This window comes from Oncorhynchus kisutch, linkage group LG25, assembly GCF_002021735.2.
Source record: "Oncorhynchus kisutch isolate 150728-3 linkage group LG25, Okis_V2, whole genome shotgun sequence".
NCBI classification, from domain to species: Eukaryota; Metazoa; Chordata; class Actinopteri; order Salmoniformes; family Salmonidae; genus Oncorhynchus; species Oncorhynchus kisutch.
Window position 1 is genome coordinate 19,604,079 of NC_034198.2, and position 22,299 is coordinate 19,626,377.

The 22,299-nt window shown below is 43.1% G+C and overlaps 1 protein-coding gene across 1 annotated transcript in view; it reads left to right on the forward strand.

Annotated features, from left to right (window-relative positions):
• Window positions 1–18,021, forward strand: part of LOC109870563 (ras-interacting protein 1) — a 42,424-nt gene extending 24,403 nt beyond the window's left edge. Inside the window, exons 6-16 of the mRNA XM_020461125.2 lie at window positions 1,740–2,054; window positions 3,762–3,898; window positions 4,545–4,794; window positions 4,951–4,988; window positions 6,390–6,601; window positions 6,741–6,853; window positions 14,397–14,661; window positions 14,732–14,904; window positions 15,015–15,159; window positions 15,366–15,553; window positions 15,699–18,021. Of these exons, the coding sequence (XP_020316714.1) occupies window positions 1,740–2,054; window positions 3,762–3,898; window positions 4,545–4,794; window positions 4,951–4,988; window positions 6,390–6,601; window positions 6,741–6,853; window positions 14,397–14,661; window positions 14,732–14,904; window positions 15,015–15,159; window positions 15,366–15,553; window positions 15,699–16,100 (2,238 nt within the window). The 3' untranslated portion in view covers window positions 16,101–18,021. The remainder of the gene's footprint in view (window positions 1–1,739; window positions 2,055–3,761; window positions 3,899–4,544; window positions 4,795–4,950; window positions 4,989–6,389; window positions 6,602–6,740; window positions 6,854–14,396; window positions 14,662–14,731; window positions 14,905–15,014; window positions 15,160–15,365; window positions 15,554–15,698) is intronic.
• The last annotated feature ends 4,278 nt before the right edge of the window (window positions 18,022–22,299 follow it).

The window sequence follows — 22,299 nt, forward strand, 5'->3', positions numbered from 1 at the left end:
TGCCAAAACATATAGATTCAATGGTTGTAAAGATGGGGAAAGGTTCTGTCCATAATAAAGAGATGTTCTGCTTTTTTGACACCAGACTCAACAAAGCAAGTCCTGCACAGGGCTCTGGTTTTGTCTTATCTTGATTACTGTCCAGCCATGTGGTCAAGTGCTGCAAAGAAAGACCTAGTTAAGCTGCAGCTGGCCCAGAACAGAGCGGCGCGTCTTGCTCTTTATTGTAGTCAAAGGGCTAATATAAATACTGTGCATGCCAGTCTCTCTTTGCTGAGGAGAGTTGAGGAGAGACTGACTGCATCACTTCTTTTTTTATAAGAAACATTAAATGTGCTGAAAATTCCAAATTGTTTGCATAGTCAACTTACGCACAGCTCTGTCGTTTCCAGCTACAATAGTCATTTACAACATTAACAATGTCCACGCTGTATTTCTGATCAATTTGATGTTGTTTTAATGGACAAAAAAATGCTTTTCTTTCAAAAACAAGGAAACGTCTCAGTGACCCCAAACTTTTGAACGGTAGTGTAGGTAACCAAACTTTTCCAATAGAACACTTTTTCAGACACTTTAAAAACTTTCCAAACCAACAAACCGTTGGCTCATTAGGCATTCAACAGGAAGTAAAGAAAGTAAAGAAAAGTACTGTACAATACTGTACAGTGTACAGTGTCGATTTCAGTACTGTACAGTAGAGCACATTAGATTAGAGTACCGTGTGTGCTGAATTATACTGTACTTTATTGTACTGTGCTGAACATATCTACTTTCCTGCCCTCTACTGTATGGTACTGAACTCTACTCTGCTGTGCTGAGCTGTGATGTCCAAACTTGTGAAACAAATACGTGTATGATTGGTTCAGACATGGTCTGTTCCGGACCAAATGTGGTCTTGTTTGGGGATGGAGCTCACTAGAATAATAGCCAGTGTGTAGAATAATACCCAAATATGCAAAATAAGGATATTTCCATATTTCTACCTTTGAGTACCTATTCAGGATACATCACCATGAAGAGAATAATATTCATAATTACGAATTTCTGTATTGTACAGATCAGGGGCCCATGATGTAATCCATTATCATAATTCTGTTACCAGATGTAAATCCATTTCACCTACTGTAGTTCAATAACCAAAATATATTTTTTTAAACTCAAGATGTCATGTCAAAGCCGACACCCCATTCTTTCTGCAGACATCTTTGAATCTTAATTTGGATTAGATGTTTCAGAGATTTGAAAAATGTGAAATACTGAGGGAGATTTTACCCAAATTCTATTACCAAACTTTGCATCTGCACAGGTCTTTCAGTAAGCGTTGTTTTGTGAAATTTGCTGTGTAAATTGTTCAAAGTAGACCTTGTGCATAGAGTTGTATGGTTAGCAAAATGTTGAAATCAATGGTTTTTGTTTGGCATACATTTTAAAGTGAAAATTCTGAGTCAAAGTGTAATTCCGTTACCGTGGAATTGCCATTCTACAGATTGGTGGGGAACATTAGGCTCTTCATCCATACATGGGTTCTTCAAGGGGTGTTGGGCTCTGTTGATGATCAGGGGGATCTGGAGTTGTTCTTTTAAACCCTTTTTAAACTTCTATTTTTCTTACAAGCTGGAACACACAAGGGCCGTGTTGCATGATGTCTGATGGTTGACTGTTGATGTACTGTAGGGTCTTGACCCAATAAAGTAAATGGGATTTTACAATTCAAATTATCTCTCTTTTTTTCTCCTCAGGACTTCGTCATCTACCTGCTGAACGGTTCAAGCACTTTGATTGGTCGATGTGGTGGCGAAGACAAGGAGAGATCAAAGGTTGACTTCCCGCTCTCTGCCCCCGACATCCTGCCTCTTCACTGCTGCCTATGTCGCCATGACCACAACGATAAAGGTTCCACCGTCCGCCTCCGTCCCTTCCACAGTGCTATGGTAACACGGAACGGGGAGACGTTGTCCAAAGAGGCAGAGCTTAGTCCAGGTGATGTCATCGGGATGGGACGTCACTACCTATTCTTGTTCAAGGACCCCACTGTCTGGGTTGTTATGCAGAAGGTGAATATGTTTAGTCACTATAACCATGTTTCCATCCACAGTTTTCATGCGAGTAAAGTCATACCGTATTTAAAAAAATCACTACTGCTGTGATGGAAACAGAGTTTTGGTACAATTTTATAAATGGCAACAAATAATTTGTTTGTTTGACATCGTGGGATCTAAAATTTATTATGCGAGAAATGGCAGTGGAAAGTATTTATGTGAAAATATTGATATAATAACCATAATATCGAAGTAAACTTGGAGTCACGGATGATATGTTGTGTGGTCCTCCCTCTACGAATAAGTTAGGAACTTCACAGGGTGATGAAAGTGCACTGTGATCTTGATGCTCCTTTCCAATAAATACCGAGGGTGTTAATGTGGTGACATGATGATCGATGCTTGACATCCGTTTGAGCTATTTGAGCTCTTATCCATAATAATTTCATCATGTAGACGAGCCTACCTGCACTGTATTTGTGAACTGTTGGCTAGAGTACACATCCTAATACCACAGTTTTGCTATTTAACACAGTTTTTGTGATAAAAAACAATTGGTAGAGTTGAAAATGTGGCCTCTTAAGAGTGGCGACCCTCGCCGCCGACCTCTGACTGGGGACCCTCCCCATGAGTCCCGAATGGACGGGAGATTCCGGCAGCGCCGGACAGGCGGGAGACTCCGGCAGCGCTGGAGAGGAGGAAGGCTCTGGCAGCGCTGGACAGGCGGGAGCACCTGTAAGGAGGAGATAGAGAGACAGCCTGGTGCGGGCGGCTGCCACCGGAGGGCTGGTACGTAGAGGTGGCAGCGGATAGACCGGACCGTGAAGGCGCACTGTAGCTCTTGAGCACCGAGGCTGCCCAACCTTACCTGGTTGAATGCTCCCCGTAGCCAGACCAGTGCGGCGAGGTGGAATAGCCCACACTGGGCTGTGCTGGCGAACCGGGGACACCATGCGTAAGGCTGGTGCCATGTACACCGGCCCGAGGAGACGCACTGGAGACCAGATGCGCTGAGCCGGCTTCATGGCACCTGGCTCGATGCCCACTCTAGCCCGGCCGATACGAGGTGCTGCAATGTACCGCACCGGGCTATGCACATGCACCGGGGACACCGTGCGCTCCACCGCATAACACGGTGCCTGCCCGTTCCCTCTCGCTCTCCGGTCAGCACGGGAAGTTGGCACAGGTCCTGCGATTCCGGCCGCTGCTGCTGCTGCCCGTTACCACGCTGCTTGGTCCTTTGGAGGTGGGTGTTTCTGTAATGGATCTCGTCCTCCTCTTCTGTAGAGGAGTAGCGAGAAGGATCGGTGGACCAATTTTGCAGCGTGGGACAACGATTGACAGCTGCCTCTGATTGAGGACCATACTAGGCCGAACACAGGCCGAACACAGAAATCCCAAATATTAGAAAAACTAACATAGACAACCCACCCAACTCACGCCCTGACCATACTAAAACAAAGATATAATAACAGAACTGAGGTCAGAATGTGACAGATCTGCAACAAGTCCATTTGGTGGAAACACACCAAGAAAATTACATTTTCTTTATGCCGATTCGGGACTATTTGCATGAAAATCAGTCTCTAATTGTATGGAAACCTAGCTTATGAAAACATTTAGAACTAACAATTTTGTTCTAGTTCTGTGTTTGTTACAAAACAGATATTTACTGCGCAGGTTTTAAGGTTAAACTTGACTTCTGACGCATTTTGTTTTTAGGTGAAGGACCCCACTTCTTCTCCTGATCCTACAGTTACTGCTGCTCCCGGGGTTCTGCCCCGGGCCACTACACTCGCTACTAGTGAACCAGCACTCTGCAACACCTGTATCTCAGCTAGTGGGACCAGAGAAATAAGGTAACATCTGCTCACTGGTTGCTTTTCCTCCAAGCTTTTAGTGATACAGGTCGTTATTGTAAAAAAAAATTTTGCTATTCACAAGTTTAAGGACCAGACATTGAAATGGGTTTAGAATATTTATTGAGGAAATGAGAATGAGGATTCAGGAGGGGAATGAGAATGGACTGGATGAAGCCGAGAGCTACAGATGAAGAATCCAGAGGGGTAGAATTTGGCTTGGAGTCTCAGGTAGACATCATCATCAGGCAGTGGTAGTAGGCTGCTGTGGTGATGGAAATCTCCCCATGAGATCCTTAGAAGAACATAAGAGATACTAGATAGAAGGCGGGATGCTAAACTTGATAAAGCTCATAAACACACAGCATCATGCCACGTGATACGCTGCAGAACAAACAGGAAGAACATCAGTTTGGTCAGTTTTAAGTAGGGTGGTAGTGGTGATTAAGGAGAATGAGGACAGGTCGGGAGGCTGATTAGGAATGAGTTGCAGCTAATGCTTGTTGAGTTGCTAGGGAGCTGCGCTCAATGCAACTAATTAAAGTGTTGCATTCAAGTCTGGTCCTCTCCTGAATTTTTGTTCATTCTTAACACCATTAAAACATTTTTTAACTAGACATGTTTCCACTGACATGGTCTTCGTCAGGTCTAGAAGGGCCACAGCTTGCCTAAACAACCCTGAGGGTCGCGGCCTGAACCTACTCTACGTTGTGGAGCACGAGGATGCCGTTGTCAAGGAAATCGTTGCCATGGGGAGTGTCCATAGAGACAAGCCGCCGTTGACTGTAGCATTCCTGCTGAGTGTGTGTGTCGAACATTCCGCCACACACCTCCAAACCTCAGACCTCCGCAGACTACTGCTGCTCATAGCCAGCCAGGTCCAGAATGCCATGTGGGTAAGTGACGTTACTGTATGTTACTTTATAGTCAATAAGGCTGTATGAATGATCATCTCTTATTTTCTCTTAAAGTGTATGTAATAAATTATATAACTACGATTGGATCAGAAAAGTAGGCCTAATATTTCATTTTGTCCCCATGCTTTGTAACAGGAACACACCAAGGAGCTTGCTGCTAATCAACCAGAAGTGTGAGTGCCTGCACAAAGCCAAATATATCCATTACTGTATTACACAGAGTTATACAGTACCAGTCAAACGTTTGGACACACCTACTCATTCCAGGATTTTTCTTTATTTTTACTGTTTTCTACGTTGTAGAATAATAGTGAAGACATCAAAACTATGAAATAACACATATGGAATCATGTATTAACCAAAAATGTGCTAAACAGATCAAAATATATTTTATATTTGAGATTCTTATTTGGTAAAAGACCAAGTCAATATTATGTGAAGTACAGCTAAAATAAGTAAAGAGAAATGATAGTCCATGAATTTCAGTCAATGCGGAAAATGTCAAGAACTTTGAACGTTTCTTTAAGTGCAGTCGCAAAAAAACATCAAGCGCTATGATGAAACTGGCTCTCATGAGGACCACCACAGGAAAGGAAGACCCAGAGTTACCTCTGCAGAGGATAAGTTCATTAGAGTTAACTGCACCTCAGATTGCAGCCCAAATAAATGCTTCACAGAGTTCAAGTAACAGACACATCTCACAATCAGCTGTTCAGAGGAGACTGCGTGAATCAGGCCTTCATGGTTGAATTGCCACAGAGAAACCACTACTAAATGACACCAATAAGAATAAGAGACTTTCTTGGGCCAAGAAACACAAGCAATGGACATTAGACCGGTGGAAATCTGTCCTTTGATCTGATGAGTCCAAATTTGAGATTTAGGGTTCCAACCGCTGTGTCTTTGTGAGACGCAGAGTAGGTGAACGGATCATCTCAGCATGCGTGGTTTCCACCATGAAGCATGGAGGAGGAGGTGTGATGGTGTGGGGGTGCTTTGCTTGTGACACTGCCTGTGATTAATTTAGAATTCAAGGCACACTTAACCAGCATGGCTACCACAGCATTCTGCAGCGATACGCCATCCCATCTGGTTTGCAGGTGGGACTGTAAATTAGTTTTTCAACAGGACAATGACCCAAAACACTTGTGAACTGGCCTCCACAATCACCTGACCTCAACCCAATTGAGATGGTTTGGGGGTGAGCTGGACCGCAGAGTGAAGGAAAAGCAGCCAACAAGTGGTCATGTGGGAACTCCTTCAAGACTGTTGGAAAAGCATTCCACATGAAGCTGGTTGAGAGAATACCAAGTGTGTAAAGCGCTCATCAAGGTAACGGGTGGCTACTTTGAAGAATCTCAAATATAAAATATATTCTGATTTGCTTAACAGTTTTAATGATTCCATATGTGTTATTTCATAGTTTTAATGTCTTCACTATTATTCTACAATGTAGAAAATAGTACAAATAAAGAAAACCCCTTGAATGAGTAGGTGTGTCCAGACTTTTGACTGGTACTGTACTTGCCACTAGGCAGAGGATCTGATTCCAGATCTGTTCCTTGGTATCCCAGTCTCTGTAGTGACCCAGAGGAGCAGCAGCCTCTCAACCTGGCAGAACTGGTTTCAGGCCTGCGTACCCTGGTAGTCTGGATGTCCAATGCCCTGGAGCTGCTGTATTACATCCAACAACAGATGCCCCAAACACTGGCCTGGAGGTCACACAGAGAACAAGGGGTGGAGGCAGAGGGAGAGGAACACAATGACAAGGAGGAGGAGAGCATGGGTTAGTTTTGGGCTTTTCTAGCCTAGCTTCACCTTCTAGCCAGGGGACTAAAATAGTCTAAAGAAAGCCTACTAAGAACTTTACGTAGGATCCATAACATCTATTAAGACATTTACCTATATTTTCTGTTTGTTGCCAGCCCTGTTGGAGATGAGGCTGTCGTGTGTGAGGTTGGCCAGTGAAGAAGCCATGATGGTTCTGGAGGAAGTTATCATGTTGACCTTTCAGCAGTGTGTCTACTACCTCACCAAGGTCAGTATCCCACACACCTGAACTTTAAACTCCATCAGTTGCATTTTAGTGAGTTCAGCACATGAGACTAGATCAGGGGTACACAACTCTAGCCCACAACTGCAGAATTTTAAAGGATTAAGCTCCTCAGCAACACTCTACATATTCCCAGATGTACTAGTTAGCTCACCCTGCTTTAGCTTTTCCCTTCAGGGCCTGATGGGTTTGTTGTGTCTCTTAGTCTGAGAAAGAGTCCAGTTAGTTAGTCCTCTCTAGAGTAGAGACATGAGAAAGGTTTTCTGATAGAGCAGCCTTATTGCACTACTACACTGGGGGCTTTATTGCTGGCCACAATCAGACAGCAGGGGTATTGTGTGTGTGTGTGTGTGTGTGTGTGTGTGTGTGTGTGTGTGTGTGTGTGTGTGTGTGTGTGTGTGTGTGTGTGTGTGTGTGTGTGTGTGTGTGTGTGTGTGTGTGTGCGCATGTCAGGCCTCTTGTCATTAAGGAGTTTAGAAGTGTTGCCAGGTGTGTGTGTGTATACTGTTTGAGAGGACCTATTGGCAGCTGGGTTACAGCTGGTTGCCCTATATCAGTCAGCACACCATCAGTCAGTGTGTGGTCTGACAAAGAATTCCACAATGGAAGTTTGCTTTGTCATCTTTTGATCACTCCTTGGAGGGGGTCAGGGATAGTTGTTATCATAAACAGACGTCATAGATACAGTCCTCACCCACCTCGACCACCCTCTGCCTAACCCTGCCTGTGACCTGTGACTGCACACTACAGTACCACCCAAACCAAGAGAACATGACTTAGTCATGTACAGGTTGCCACGTCAAGCGTTAGCCATGTTAGCATTAGCCAAGGTAAATTAACTCAAGCCGAGCGTTAGGTGCAGCCTATGCTAAATGCTACGCTAACTGGAAGTCAGTTGTATGCTTACTGAGGCAGACGAGGCCAGGGCACCGTTCCATATCTGTTTCCTGTCCAGGAAGGAAGTGGGAGGGAAAGAGCATCATCACTATGATTTATCCAAAGAGGAAACAGAATAGATTCCTGGAGAGGGTTCGGGGATAGGCAGGCTAGCAGGTTAGCAGCGGTGACTTATTGAACTGTACAGGTCTTCAACTGAAGCTCCCAACCGCATGACAGTATTGGTGCATTGGCATTTCAACTGACTCAGTCTACAGATAATGACAAGTGATTCACCCAACAGACAGAACCTTCTCTGTTATGTCCCCTGTGTTTCATAACCATGTCTTTTTAACAATTCAATTATGATGAGACAGGAGACTGGAAACACTTCAACCATTTATCTGGGACATGGTCATCTTAACACACATAACTCCCATGGTGCTCTGCAGAACAACATACACAACATCTCCTCCCCACCTAGTTAAATTGCCCCCATTGAGAACATCAATAATTGTTCTACAAGTCCAAGCATCTAGTTTCCAGCCTAACACTTGTAGGGTAACGGCGGTCAACCTGACTCTCAACAACAATGTCTCTAGACTGAGGCGTTGACACAGGTGTAGGTAGTTGAGTAGCCTCAGTCTCCTCACACACTTGTGTTGTTGCGGCTGAGTCAGTGTCGTGAGAACATGACTGTGAGCCCCTAGGTGATGACGGCTGGGTCAGGGTGTCACCCAGTAACAGTTCTGGACCCATCATGACTGGTGGTTCTGTCGGTGTTGCTTTACTCAACCATAACTGCCCACTGGGCAAACTTCGTAATTTTAACTTAATTGGGTAACATTTGGTTGAGACGTTGGTCAACAAGATTACAACTTATGTATATTCACCTACTCAAAGAGACGGCCAACAGTTATTTTTTAATTTTAGTAAGATCGAGTTTGAAAACTATACTCGACTAATAATTACCTCAGTTCATTCATAAAGTATTCAGCCCCTTGAATTCTTGCACATTTTATTACGTTACAGCCTTATTCTAAAATGTATTACCTAATGTTTTCCCCCTCATCAATCTACACACAATATCCTATAATGACAAAGCGAAAACAGGCTTTTAGAAATGTTTGCAAAAAAACAACTGATAACTGAAATACCTTATTTACATAAGTATTCAGACCTTTTGCTATGAGACTCGAAATTGAGTTGCATACAGTTTCCACTGATCATCCTTGAGATGTTTCTACAGCTTGATTGGAGACCACCTGTGGTAAATTCAATTGATAGGACATGATTTGAAAAGGCACACAACAGTCTATATAAGGTCCCACAGTTGACAGTGCATGTCAGAGCAAAAACCAATCCATGAGGTCGAAGGAATTGTCCAGAGAGCTCTGAGACAGGATTGTGTTGAGGCACAGATCTGGGGAAGGGTAACAAAACATTTCTGCAGCTTTGAAGGTCCCCAAGAACACAGTGGCCTACTCATTCTTAAATGGAAGAAGTTTGGAACCACCAAGACTCTTCCTAGAGCTGTCTGCCTGGCCAAACTAAGCAATTGGGCTAGAAGGGCCTTGGTCAGAGAGGTGACCAAGAAGCCGATGGGCACTCGGACAGAGCTCCAGAATTCCTCTGTGGAGATGGGAAAACCTTCCAGAAGGACAACCATCTGCAGCACTCTACCAATCAGGCCTTTAGGGTAGAGTGGCCAAAAGGCACATGACAGCCCACTTGGAGTTTGCCAAAAGGCACCTAAAGACTCTCAGAGTGTGAGAAACAAGATTATCTGGTCTGATGAAACCAAGATTGAACTCTTTGGCCTGAATGCCAAGCGTCACATCTGGAGGAAACCTGGCACCATCCCTACGGTGAAGCATTGTGGTGGCAGCATCATGCTGTGGAGATGTTTTTCAGCGGCAGGGACTGGGAGACTAGTCAGGATCGAAGGAAAGATGAACGGCGTAAAGTACAGAGATCCTTGCTGTAAAACTGATCCTTAGCACTCAAGACCTCAGACTGATATTCAGCTTCCAACAGGACAATGACCCTAAGCGAACAGCCAAGACAATGCAGGAGTGGCTTCGGGACAAGTCTCTGAATGTCCTTGAGTGGCCCAGCCAGAGGCCGGACTTGAACCCGATTGAACATCTCTGGGGAGACCTGAAAATAGCAGTGTATCAACACTCCCCATCCAACCTGACAGAGCTTGAGAGGATCTGCAGAGAAGAATGGGAGAAACTCCCCAAATACAAGTCTGCCAAGCTTGTAGCGTCATACTCAAGAAGAATCAAGGCTGTAATCGCTGCCAAAGGTGCTTCAACAAAGTACTAAGTAAAGGGTCTGAATACCGACGTAAATGTGATTTTTCTTTTTTTTTCTTTTTTTATACATTTGTAGACTGATGAGAAAAATATATATTTAATTAATTTTAGAATAAGGCTGTAATGTAACAAAATTTGGAAAAAGAATACTGAATATTTTATATATATAAAATATTCAGTATTCTTTTCCAAATTTTGTTACATTACAGCCTTATTCTTTTATATATATAAAATATTCAGTATTCTTTTCCAAATTTTGTTACATTACAGCCTTATTCTAAAATTAATTAAATATATATTTAGGGGTGTCAAACATACTGCCCGTGGTGAGGTTTGAGTAAAAAAATAAATATATATATATATATATATATATATATATAAAGAAAGTATTCAGTATTCTTATATATATATTTTATATTTTTATTTTTTATTTTACTCAAACCTCACCACGGGCAGTATGTTTGACACCCCTGCTGTAATGTCTTTCATGCTACCCAGCTCTCCATTAAAGATCTTTACATGTTTATGGACGGTAGGCTTGGGTCTCCATGTGTCATTGCAATCCAGTGTGATTCATAAACTGCCCAGCAGTGATGGAAAGTCCCCTTTCACAACGTAGAGTGGGAACTTTTCAGTTTGTCCATTTAACTAAACAGTGACCTCAGTGATGCCTCTCACGGCGACAGATTCACCCGTGTAAGTCTTTTACGCGATGTGTACTGGCTGAAGTGGAAAGTGTTTCCGTGTCTTTTGGTAGACTGTGTCTGACACGTGATACATCTACCCTTGTGTCAATCTCCATACGCACTGGTTGCCTCTCTAGCAACTGAGAGACATAGTAGCCGTGCCACAGTCAGTATATTCAGTTCAACTTCCTCGTTGGATGAGTCATTCATCTCAGTGGTCTCTTGCTCAAATGCGTGAACATGTCTCTTTTTCCTTTTGTTGGAATGATTCCTTCTTCTTTTCAGTCTTTGACATTTTCTCTTTTTGTTTCTGCACGCTCGCTCAGTCTGGCCCTTTTTAACACAGGCTCGGCAATCCATGTCCTTACACCAGCATACAGGCGCCTGATGTCCCCCCGTGCCACAGTGGAAGCATGTGCCTTCATTTCTCTATCTGTGATTTTCAGTTCCAACTCTGTGCACTTTTAATGATGAACTAAACTGCTGAGCCTCTTTAGCAGCTAGTTCCATGAACACACTGACCTTCAATGGCTCTTGACAAGGTCAGATTACTTTCAGTCAATAGTCTCTTTTTGTGTAGCTTCACTCTGTAGCCTACATACTAGTCTGTCTCTAATGTTGTCATCATTCAACTCTGATAGTTTATTTAATGCAGCAACAAAGCATTGTCACTGATTCTCCCTCTTCCGGATTTCTTCTGTGGAAGAAACCTTTAAGCAACTAGTAGTTTTGGTGAAAAGTGTCCTTTCAGTATTTCCACAATATCCCCATACGTCTTATTACCTGGCCTGACTGGCTGTAGGGGCGGCAGGTAACCTAGTGGTTAGAGCTGACAAGGTAAGAATCTGTTGTTCTGCCCCTGAGCAAGGCAGTTAACCCACTGTTCCCCGGGCGCCGAAGACGTGGATGTCGATTAAGGCAGCCCCCCACACCTCTCCGATTCAGAGGGGTTAGGTTAAATGTGGAAGACACATTTCAGTTGAAGGCATTCAGTTGTACAACTGAGAAATGAAGGCACGTGCTTCCCCTTTCCCCTGTAGCAGGCATCATAGTAAACTAATGTCTTTGGCCCCGTAACACAAAAAAAATGTAGGCACAATTCTGTCCTCATCAATGTATTGTTTTCCTCAGTCACGTGATCTTCATTCACTTCACTCACTGACTTTTCATCCTCAAATTAGCTCATTTAGCAGTTTTTAATTCCAGAGTTTGTCTTCACAGTTGAAGAAATGTTCTTTCCTTTACTGTATAGCCCTCCCATTTTAATATTTTTGTTTTCCTTCTACGACGTCCGTCTTGAATCCTTTTCTGCCGTTCATGACGACACTAACTCTCTCTCTTTAGCTAGCTCGACTATTCACTTGCCTCTGCTAGCAATACACTGTAACATAGAGCCAGTACCACGGAAAATACGTTTTAAACTTGTAAAAACCAACATCTTCTGGACAGAATAGTTGCTCTAGGTTCAGACTTACTCGTCGTCAATCTTTTGTTATGTCACCTGGGTTTCATGACCACGTCTTTATAACAATTCAATAATGATGAGACGGGAGACAGGAATACAGGTCAACCATTTATCTGAAACGTGGTCGTCTCAACACACACAACTTCCATGATGCTCTGCAACCCAATCCCAACACCCTAGATAAGTTTGTGGTTTACATATTTCTGCACAATGCAGAAGGAAATGTCTGTCCAGTCTGTGAACTACCTGGCCTCAGTATCCATTTCTGCTGTGCTGGGACGCATTTGAGTCATACGACCCTGAGGGTCTCCAGATGTTTAGGTCATGTATGTTCATTCATGGATGACAATGTAATACTTATTGCTATATCTAAATTCATGTAAATCTAGTGGTTTATTGGTGTGTCTGATGATTCCTTTTTCCAAATCTATCCTCGAAATCTCTGTTTTGAGCTTATGATCCTACTCAAGCTGTATAGTCCTAGTGCTCCTAGAGCTGTGCAGAGCTCTGTAGTCCTGGTGATTGTGTGGTTCTAAGCTTGTGTTGATCCTAGAGCTGTGCAGAGCTCTGTAGTCCTGGTGATTGTGTTGCTCCTAGAGCTGTGCAGAGCTCTGAAGTCCTGGTGATTGTGTTGCTCCTAGAGCTGTGCAGAGCTCTGTAGTCCTGGTGATTGTGTGGTTGGTGGGTTTCTCTGGATGTAGATCTCCTCATCGATCATATATGTCAGGACTATAGCTCCAGTTAGTTCTGACAGCTAGACTGGACCAAACAATGCTAGGAATGTGTTAGCAGCAGGGGCGAGCTGTGTGTGTGTGTCTGTGTGTGTGTTTGTGTGTGCCAGGCTAACATTCATGGGGAAAGCTTCTCAAAGCCCCACTTCTTCACAGATCTCTATTCACTATTCATCTTTGTATGGCAGCCAGGGTTATTTTTGATAGGAAAAGGGTGTTTATCGAGGGCTGCCTATATGTGTGACTGTGTGTCAAAGTGTGTGTGTGTGGGGGGGGGGGGGGTTCAAGAGACAGGAGCTCAGAATTTATATTCTCCCTCTCAATACTCTCCTTTGTCACACCGCTCTCAGACTACTGGTCTGGGTGGGTGTGGGTGTGGGTGTGTTGCATGTGGGCTTGTACTGTGCATGTGCTACCGTTTTCTGAGCAAATTCAAATGTAAACCAAACAGAGCTGAATGGTCTATCTAAAGCTATAATAACAGAAATGAAAGTGTGTGTGCTTATGTTGGGATCATGTCGTGCCATTCCATCTGGTGTAGGGGAAACAGATGCTGGTGTGGGCTGGAAAACAAAAGACTCTTCTGGTGATCGGCCGGTCCCAGAGGAGGACCTGGCATGAACGAACACACACACACACACTTTCAGCCTTCAGGGCACGATAAGTGCCATGGCTACATGTGGCATTACAGTGGAACATGTTGAGGGTGGGGTCATTGTTTTGTTGGGCATCTGGTGATGAGCTACATTTTCCAACTGAAAACATGGACACATAGTTTGGGTCTATTTCTCCTAATTTCCCGTGTCTCCTGTTTAGATGTCATGGGAAATGTTACGCTGATATGTGCAATGGCTTAGGACTCATGAATGTACAGTATATAGGCTAATAAACCAGAGCAATAAGCATGGAGATATATAGTCACTATACTGCTGTACTATACTGTAAAGGGATGTGAAGGAGAGGAAGTCACTCAGAGATTCTGTACTGTACCACTCAGCAGTTTATCATGCCATGCCCACACAAGCCAGATTCACAGGCTTTTTTCACAATATATATTCAGCTCTGTAGGAATGTCAATCCACGGAGCTCACTGGCTGGTGCCCCAGTGCCAAGTGAGATTGGGAAGAGGGGTGGGGTAGAGGAGAGGAGAGTCCTGAGGGACAGTGAGGGGGGGGCTTGTTCTGTCTGACTACAATTAGCCAGAACAAAGCCATCATTGTCATAGCTAGCCTGCCCTGTAGAGCAGAAGAAAGAGGGCTTTTGGCTGAGAAGAAATAAGAGAGAGAGTGGCTGCAGACATTAACTGTAGTTTAGTCTCCCACTACTCCCACTGCCAGACCTCATCTCTGGTCAAACACCCACATTCACAGCGAAATCATTCTGCTGCTGGGGGAGCGGTATAATTTGTTATATTGTATATACAGTATCTTATCTTTGTATCCCCTCTAGACTCTGTACCCAATTCTGCCTAGTTTGCTGGACAGTGACCCATTCAGGGGGAGCAGTGGGCTGCTTCTCCGCGAGCAAAATGAGCCGTTCCTGGATAGCGGTGGTGTGCAGGTCCCTGGAGAGACAGACCAGGTCCTGGAGGTCCTGACAGAGACCAGCAGACTGCTACAGGACTGTCAGCTCCACCATGATATCTCCTCTCAGCTCCTGGCCTATCTCTTCTACTTCATCAATGCTTCACTGTTCAACACACTCATGGAGAGAGGTGAGGACACACACACACACACACACATTCTCTTTCTACGTCATTAACACGGATCGTTTTGTGAGTGAAGGTTCAGAGGATGAATTCTACCAGTGGTCCAGAGGGGTCCATATCAGCGCTAACCTAGACCTGCTACTGGACTGGGCCCAAGGGTCTGGACTGGGTGACTTGGTTGTGGAACATCTCCACACACTCTCCTCTGCTGTCAACCTACTGGCCACTCCAAGGGAACAACTAATGCAGGTCAGAGACGCTCATACCACCTGCATGTGCACACACACACACACACTCACGGGAGAGGGGAGAGGTGACACACACAAGCTCAGCCCTCCACACACACATTTTCCCTGTAGTCCTCCTGGGAATCCCTGCGGTGTGCGTTCCCCAGTCTGAGTCCAGCCCAGCTCCACCACCTGCTGAGAGGCTACAGCCCAGCCACACCCTGGCCCCCACACTGGGCCCCTTCTGATGAGGATCAACTAGCTACACAGAACACTGGTCAGTTGGTTGATTGTCTGCTGTTAATCCACTATAGTAAACATCTGGCTTGTTTTGTGGCTTTGTTTTTTCACTGTTGCCATTTCAAACTGAGACAAGCAAACCAGCAACATAGACACAGTATTAAACCTATGACGACATGATATTTGTGCTACACTATCGTTTGATTTACTTTCTCTTAACCCCTCTTGCCCTCCTCTCACTAGCTGATATCCTGGAGAGTTTTGACAGCCACCCTCCCCTGGTGCTGCCCAGCTCTGGTTTCAGCCTGAGGCTAGGGGGAGAGGTGACAGACTCAGGCCTGGCTGGACAGCTCAGGAGGTTGCAGAAGTTTATCAGCAACCTGTCTGTCAAAGAGTCACCAGAGAACTTCAGTCATATGCACACGCAACAGGTAACACATTTGGTTCACAACTGTTGCTTGAATTAATTAGACATGGGTTTATATCTATATGATACTGGTTTACTACTTTTTCGTGGAACTATTTTGTTCTAGAACTCTTTTAGAACTCATATGCTTAGTTCTGGAACTCCCACAGGATTATGCTGTTCCCACGGAAGCCAAGCTGACAAAAATGGCAACTCTCCCAAAGGCCTCCCTGGAGTCTCTTGAATCCCCCCCCGTAGAGAAGGTCCTACCTCTGGACTCTCCCCCATCACCCCCCTCTCAATTATCTACGCCCTCTCCCCTTCACCCTCCCCCCTTTCCCCCCCAGCAAAGCCCTTCTCCCCCAAGTGATTTGAACTCTTGTGGGGCCCTACTGACCCAAAAGCTGAAGAGCCTGGAGCTCCAGTTCAGAGAGACAGACCTAAGCCCCCTCACCCAGAGGAGGTCTGCCCTGGACCCCTCCTGTCTCCTCACCCCTCCTAACACCCCCCACAGCCTGGAGCTGGTTGAACCAGAGACTGAGCATCAGGAGGATGAAGTGTGTTTACTCTAGAGCTACAGAGAAGAGATAGAGGACTAGGATTGGCTCTGGTGGATGCAAGGGTGAGTGACAGAGAAAAGGATATGCACTTAAATATGCACGTACTATTTGGATCAACCCCCCCAAAAAATAGTCCAACTGATTACAAGTAAATTAGTTAGGTTCTCATTTGAAAAAACTACATTTGTTGAAAGCAAATATATAATTCAATGCCAACAGTTATATTTGATTATTACCAAACTTATATTTCAAGTTGCGACCTATTTCTTTCAACACTGAACCTACTTTTCCCCTTTCGTTAAACGTAATAAATAACAAATAGAACCTAATGTCAACCTACTGGCCATGCCAAGGGAACAACTAATGGGTTAAGTGCCTTGCACAAGGGAACATAAAGAGATTTTTCTGACCTAGTTGGCTCTGGGATTCAAATCAGCACTCAGTTTCTGTCCCAACAATCTTAACCACTAGGCTACATTTACTTTATAATGTGCTCTTATGGCAGTATCTTTACAGAAGATGGCAGTATTCAGGTTTAAATTGGAAAAACAAATACAATAGACCAGATTAACTGGAATGACAAAAAAAAAAAAAAAAAAATGAAAGCCACGCCCCCAATAAACCACGCCTCCATCTCTTCTGATTGGCTGCTGCCGCTACATTGCCCCCATCGCTTTTCAATGCACATGAGGTGTTGAAAGCAATTAATGAAGCTTTCATTCAATTCCAAAAATCACATTGATCTGACAAATTCTTTATTCGATTTCAGACAAACTGAATAGAATAGGTTGAACAAACCAAAGTGTAATTCTAGATCATTCCAAAAGTGTACTCTTCTCTATTCTGACCCATCTGAAACATCCTGCAGCTTTCCAGGACCAGTGGTGTTTGTGCTGTCTGAGTGACTGGCCTTAACCTTGGTAAGGTTCATCTTTAGGTAATAACTCATTCTGAAAACATTCAATGTAGACCTCCCTGGTAGCCCTGATGGCTATCTGAGATAACTCACTCAGAGAAAAAACAACACGGTCCAAGGTCAAATCAATGAAGCTCAGATGACAAGAGTAGCCATTTTTAAAATCTCTATCTGCCCTAAAAAACAGGTTTTGTCATAAAAATGGTATGATGATTTATACTGTCTCCTCCACACCTGGGTCCAATAGTCCAGCATGGTGGTATGAGAACTGTTTGTTTTCTTGCTTTTCAGGACTGGGTTTGCATTTTTTTTAGGTAATTAGTAGACATGAGAGGATGCAAATGAACTGCTTTTGGTATGCATTATTTGGTCACTCGGTCTCTAGAAGTGTATTTTGTCAGACATTGCCTCCTGGTGGTCTGGGAGTGCAATTTCTGTGTTCATGAAACTCATGAACATGAGTAAATAGCCTCATGTCACAGTGAGTCATGTTTACGTGCATCTGGGCCGTAATTATAATATATATGGGGTGGCCCCCAATATATATTAGAATTGCACGTAAACCTTACTCACTGTGACATGAGGTTATTTACTCATTAAAATATGCTCAAAATGCCCCCCCCCCCACACATATTGTTATAAAAAATATCAACTTTTTTTTTGCCATGCTACGACAGGCAACCACGCATCGCCGTCTGAAGTAATCATTAGCAAATGTAATCATAATTATAACTTAACAAATTGCCATTATTATTACTACCGTGTGGCTTGTCCAAGTGGTTTTGCCGTACTCCAGCAGAAGCCGTTGCTCGACTGCTGTGGGTAGATATAATAAATGTTAAACACTGTACTGTCTTTCTATTTCATTACTTTCAAATGTATTAACAAGTGGAAAACTATAATGTAATATGAGTGTTACGTAGGCTATTTCACTGTCGATTCTGATAGTGTTGACGTCAACACGTCATTTTGAGCGGGACTGTAATTGTGGAAATAAATATTTGCAAAAAAATGTCAGTAATTGCATGGAGTGGAAACAAACGTTTTTGGTAAAAACGGACCGATTTACGAGTGCTAATCAATCAACCATCACTAACGTTAGCTATCATACTAACTCACCTGGAAAGTTTATTAGCCAAACATTCACCCAGCGATCAACAATGGTACTCACGCGGGCTTATTGGTTAGTAATCCATTCCTGAACATCATGGTAAGAGTGAACATGAAATAAATATTATCAGTAAACAAGTGGTGTACTTTTTTACTCTTAATATGTATTTCATGTTCACTCTGGTGCGTTCTGAATAGGGAGAGAGAGAGCATGAGGATGCCAACAGGGCAGGGAGAGCAGGTGACATGGAGCAAATACTGATGACTGAACTGATATCGCCGTGTTGGTGTTCCTACCACATCATAATTAATGTTGGCACAGCTGGGCTTAGGTTTAGGCACAGGCCTCCAGCAGGGGAATATTCTGTCTTTGGACTGGGGTAACCAACTAACTACAGGTCAGTTGCAATGATGGTCCTGGAGCAACTTTAACTATGATGTTTTAGGAACAACACCAACACGGCGATATCAGATCGTGCAAATATTGGTGGTTAAGACTCTTTAACCACCAATATTTGCACACTAAACGCACCAGAGTGAACATGAAAGAAATATTATCTGTAAACTAATGATTGGAAAGAATGTTGATACACATATGGAGGCCAACAGGAGTCATCTGTACATTAGGATTAGACTGTGGGCTTCATCAAGTTTACTTCCAGGACAAGCGATGAAGTATACTTTGAGGACCAGTGTACTTTGGAGACGAGCAATGAAGTGCACTTTCAGGACAGGCTGTGCTTTTGACATAAGCAATGAAGTGCACTTTCAGGACAGGCTGTGCTTTTGACACAAGAGTTTTTTGAAAATAAGCAAGTGCACTATGGTCATATTTTGCACAGTGATTTCATGGCATGCATCCAGCTCTTCAATCTCTAATATGGAGATACTTATCCAGCTCTTCAATACAGAGAAAATGAATCATTAATTGATGTGGTTATAATATTCCCAGAGGGCACAGGAGTATTCTGCCCTACCAAGCAAAAAGGCAGTAACTGCTCAGAGTATAACTGAGAAAAAGGGCTTTTATTTACCTTTGTTTCACAGTAACTTCATGCAGAGGCTGTGGTATGCTCTCAAGCTTTTTATCTCTTACTAATTACCTTAATCCTTCATTGAAACTCAAACTGTATTTCATTACATTTCATAGAAATGTAACTGTATTTGTGACAATGGCTATGCAATCATGTGTGTTAGCCTAAACTTTCAACTGTAAGTGCCTGACAATGCCACAATGAAGTGTTGGAATATACTGTGTGTGTGTGTATATATATATATATATATATATATTTTTTTTTTTAGGAGGTAGATCAGCTTTAATATTGCAGATAGATTGTGGCTTCCATCAATGTAATTGCATAATTTCTAATCACCCATATATATACCCAGTGCATTTGGAAAGTATTCAGACCTCTTGACTTTTCCACATTTTGTTATGTTACAACCTTATTCTAAAATTGATTTTTTTTATTTATTCCCCCTTATTAATCTACACACAATACCCCATAATGACAAAATAAAAACCCACCACAGTAAACACTATTCATATGAGCCAGCATTGAATGAATCTTGTCTTTCAGGACCAATGGAAGGCAAACAACAATATGAGCAGGTAACCATCCCATCGGTCATGCAGGGTTAAGTGGCCAAGCCCACGTGCCCTTACGACCAAGAGAAAGGAGGGATTTTATCATCAACGTCCTCTTTGGTCATGACTGTCTTGTTTGGTCATGGCTGTCTTGTTTGGTCATGACTGTCTTGTGTGCAACCCTAGTAACAGTTTGTATTTTCCTACAGTAAGTGTTTGCTCAAAAACTGACATGTTACCATCTGCACACATGAGAACCTATGAGGAATGTAAGCATGTTTTCACACAGGCAATTTGCTATGGTGGCCCAGGGTTTCACAATGTTTCAAATGGCAAATTGAATCCAGTAGGTTACTGTGAAATTGTTTGAGGCATTAAAATGCTTCATTTGTTATTTGCTGCCAGCTTATCTGGCCACAGTTTGTCATCCATTGTTCCTATGCTAGGTAACTTTAGCATAGTACGTTTTACTATAAGTAAAATAAGCCCTCATGCGGTTTGTTAGTACAGACTGCAAACCTTCTGTATGCCGGCTGTTGTTTTTTGAAATAGAATAGAACTGCAATCTGAAACGTGTACCTTGAATGGGCAAGTCAAGGAAAGTTAAGTTGGGGTATGGCTGGATTTAGAATTCAAAAGGGAATGCTATACGTAAGCATAAAAAAAGACATTTTTCTAATTAATAGTCTGTATGGGCTATCAGACCCTAGATGCTATGTATTAGTACATTTAATGCTGACTTGAGTTTAACATTTTAAACAGAGTGCATTCTGTGAGAATCCAGTGCTCTGCATATTTAGCCCAGAAATGTGTATGTTTAATACAAGATGTCATTTCACCTCTAGACTGCTGATGTCTATACATTGGCTCGGGGCCAGACTACAGAAAAGGGCCACTATCTTTATGCAATAATATTCAACAAACTGGACAAGTTATGCAAGTTTGGGCTGCTACGTAAAGGGAAATATGGGATACTAGTCAGTTGTATAACTGAATGCAATTCAACCGAAATGTGTCTTCCGCATTTAACCTAACCCCTCTGAATCAGAGAGGTGCGGAGGGATGCCTTAATTGACATCCACCTCTTCGAGAACAGTGTACAAGTACACAAAGTTTACTCAAGTTTAAAATGTTAAAGCATTGTATGTGGGAATTCAGTGCATATTAAGCCTCAGAAGTACTTATGTTAAATACAAGATATCATTACACTTGTCTACTGATGATCTGAGCCAATGTAGACTTGTAGAATGTGTCATTATTACTATTAGAAATAAATTTGGCAAGGAAAGAAACATCCATACTAAAGGGCCACTACCTTGATGCAATAACACTTTCAACAAACTGGGCAGATGCTACGTAAATATCAGCTGCTATGTATAAGCACATTGACTTGACTCATTTAAAATGTTAAACAACAAAGCATGAGAGAATTCAGTATACTGCATATTCAGCCTCAGAATTTCACGTGTTAGGTACAAGATATGACACTTGTCTACTGGTGACTTGTATTTTTCATGCCAAATCAATCTTCAATAGTAAGGACTCCTAAAGGTCTACATTGGATTGGGTCTAATAAAACGTCTGAATCTTTAAATGAAGGACTTTTATGCACCAGCACAATATCCCTTAATTCTAAAAACATTTGGTTCATTTAAAACAAAAACACACATTCATGTGTTAGATTTGTTTCTAAAATTTGCCTAATCAGTTTGTGGTTGGTGCATAACTTCCTGGGGCCCAGCCACCGAATATGTTCGTCGGACAACACAACCCATCCTGGTCATCCAAAGGATAACCCATGCTGTGACAATTCGATGCCTTTACCCTTGCCCACTGTGCACATTGGCCCTGGGCGAGCAAGCTCCCTTCACAACTCTCTAGCCTGCATGGGGCATGTTGGATTTGATAGCCGACACTACAGTACATTGTCTAGCTCCTCGTCGGCCATTGAGAGGATGATCCCTGGACTGATCGATCGTTCTTTCTCATACGTCTGGCAACAGTGCGTTCTGACACACCAAGGACTTGTGCAATGCTTTCTACTGGCAAAAACTGGGCAAACAGTTCCTGGAGCTGGCTCTAAGGTACAGTGTGTCTGGGCCTGCCGGTTTGTCCTTGCTCCAGGTGTAGTGGCTCATCTTAAGGTACATCAACTTCTCAACCTCTGACACGGTTCAGCAGTTCCATCAAAGGTCCTAAAACATATTCAGGGATGTGACTGACGTTAGCCACAGCACTGATGAAAGTGAGCTCTTGATTGCAGGTGAATTCCAAACAGTCTAAATCGATTGGTCGGTAATTGACCACCCGCAAGAGGCTGGTCTGAAGCCTCCATTATGTCATTTATTTGTAGAACCCGAAGACAGTGTGACAAGGTTATTATTGATGTCAGTTAAACTTGTGTTAGGCTACTTAGCTAGCTAACGTAGTTACTTTTTGATAACTCATTAGAAAAACTAATAACGACAATCAATAACTTATATACCTAGGTACTGCATGTGGGTCCTTGACTAGGGCGACCTTGTGGACAGTAAACTTTCTCCTTTGAGATATTTCATCCTCTTTGCTAGCTAACCATTACCATGACTGTAATTGGT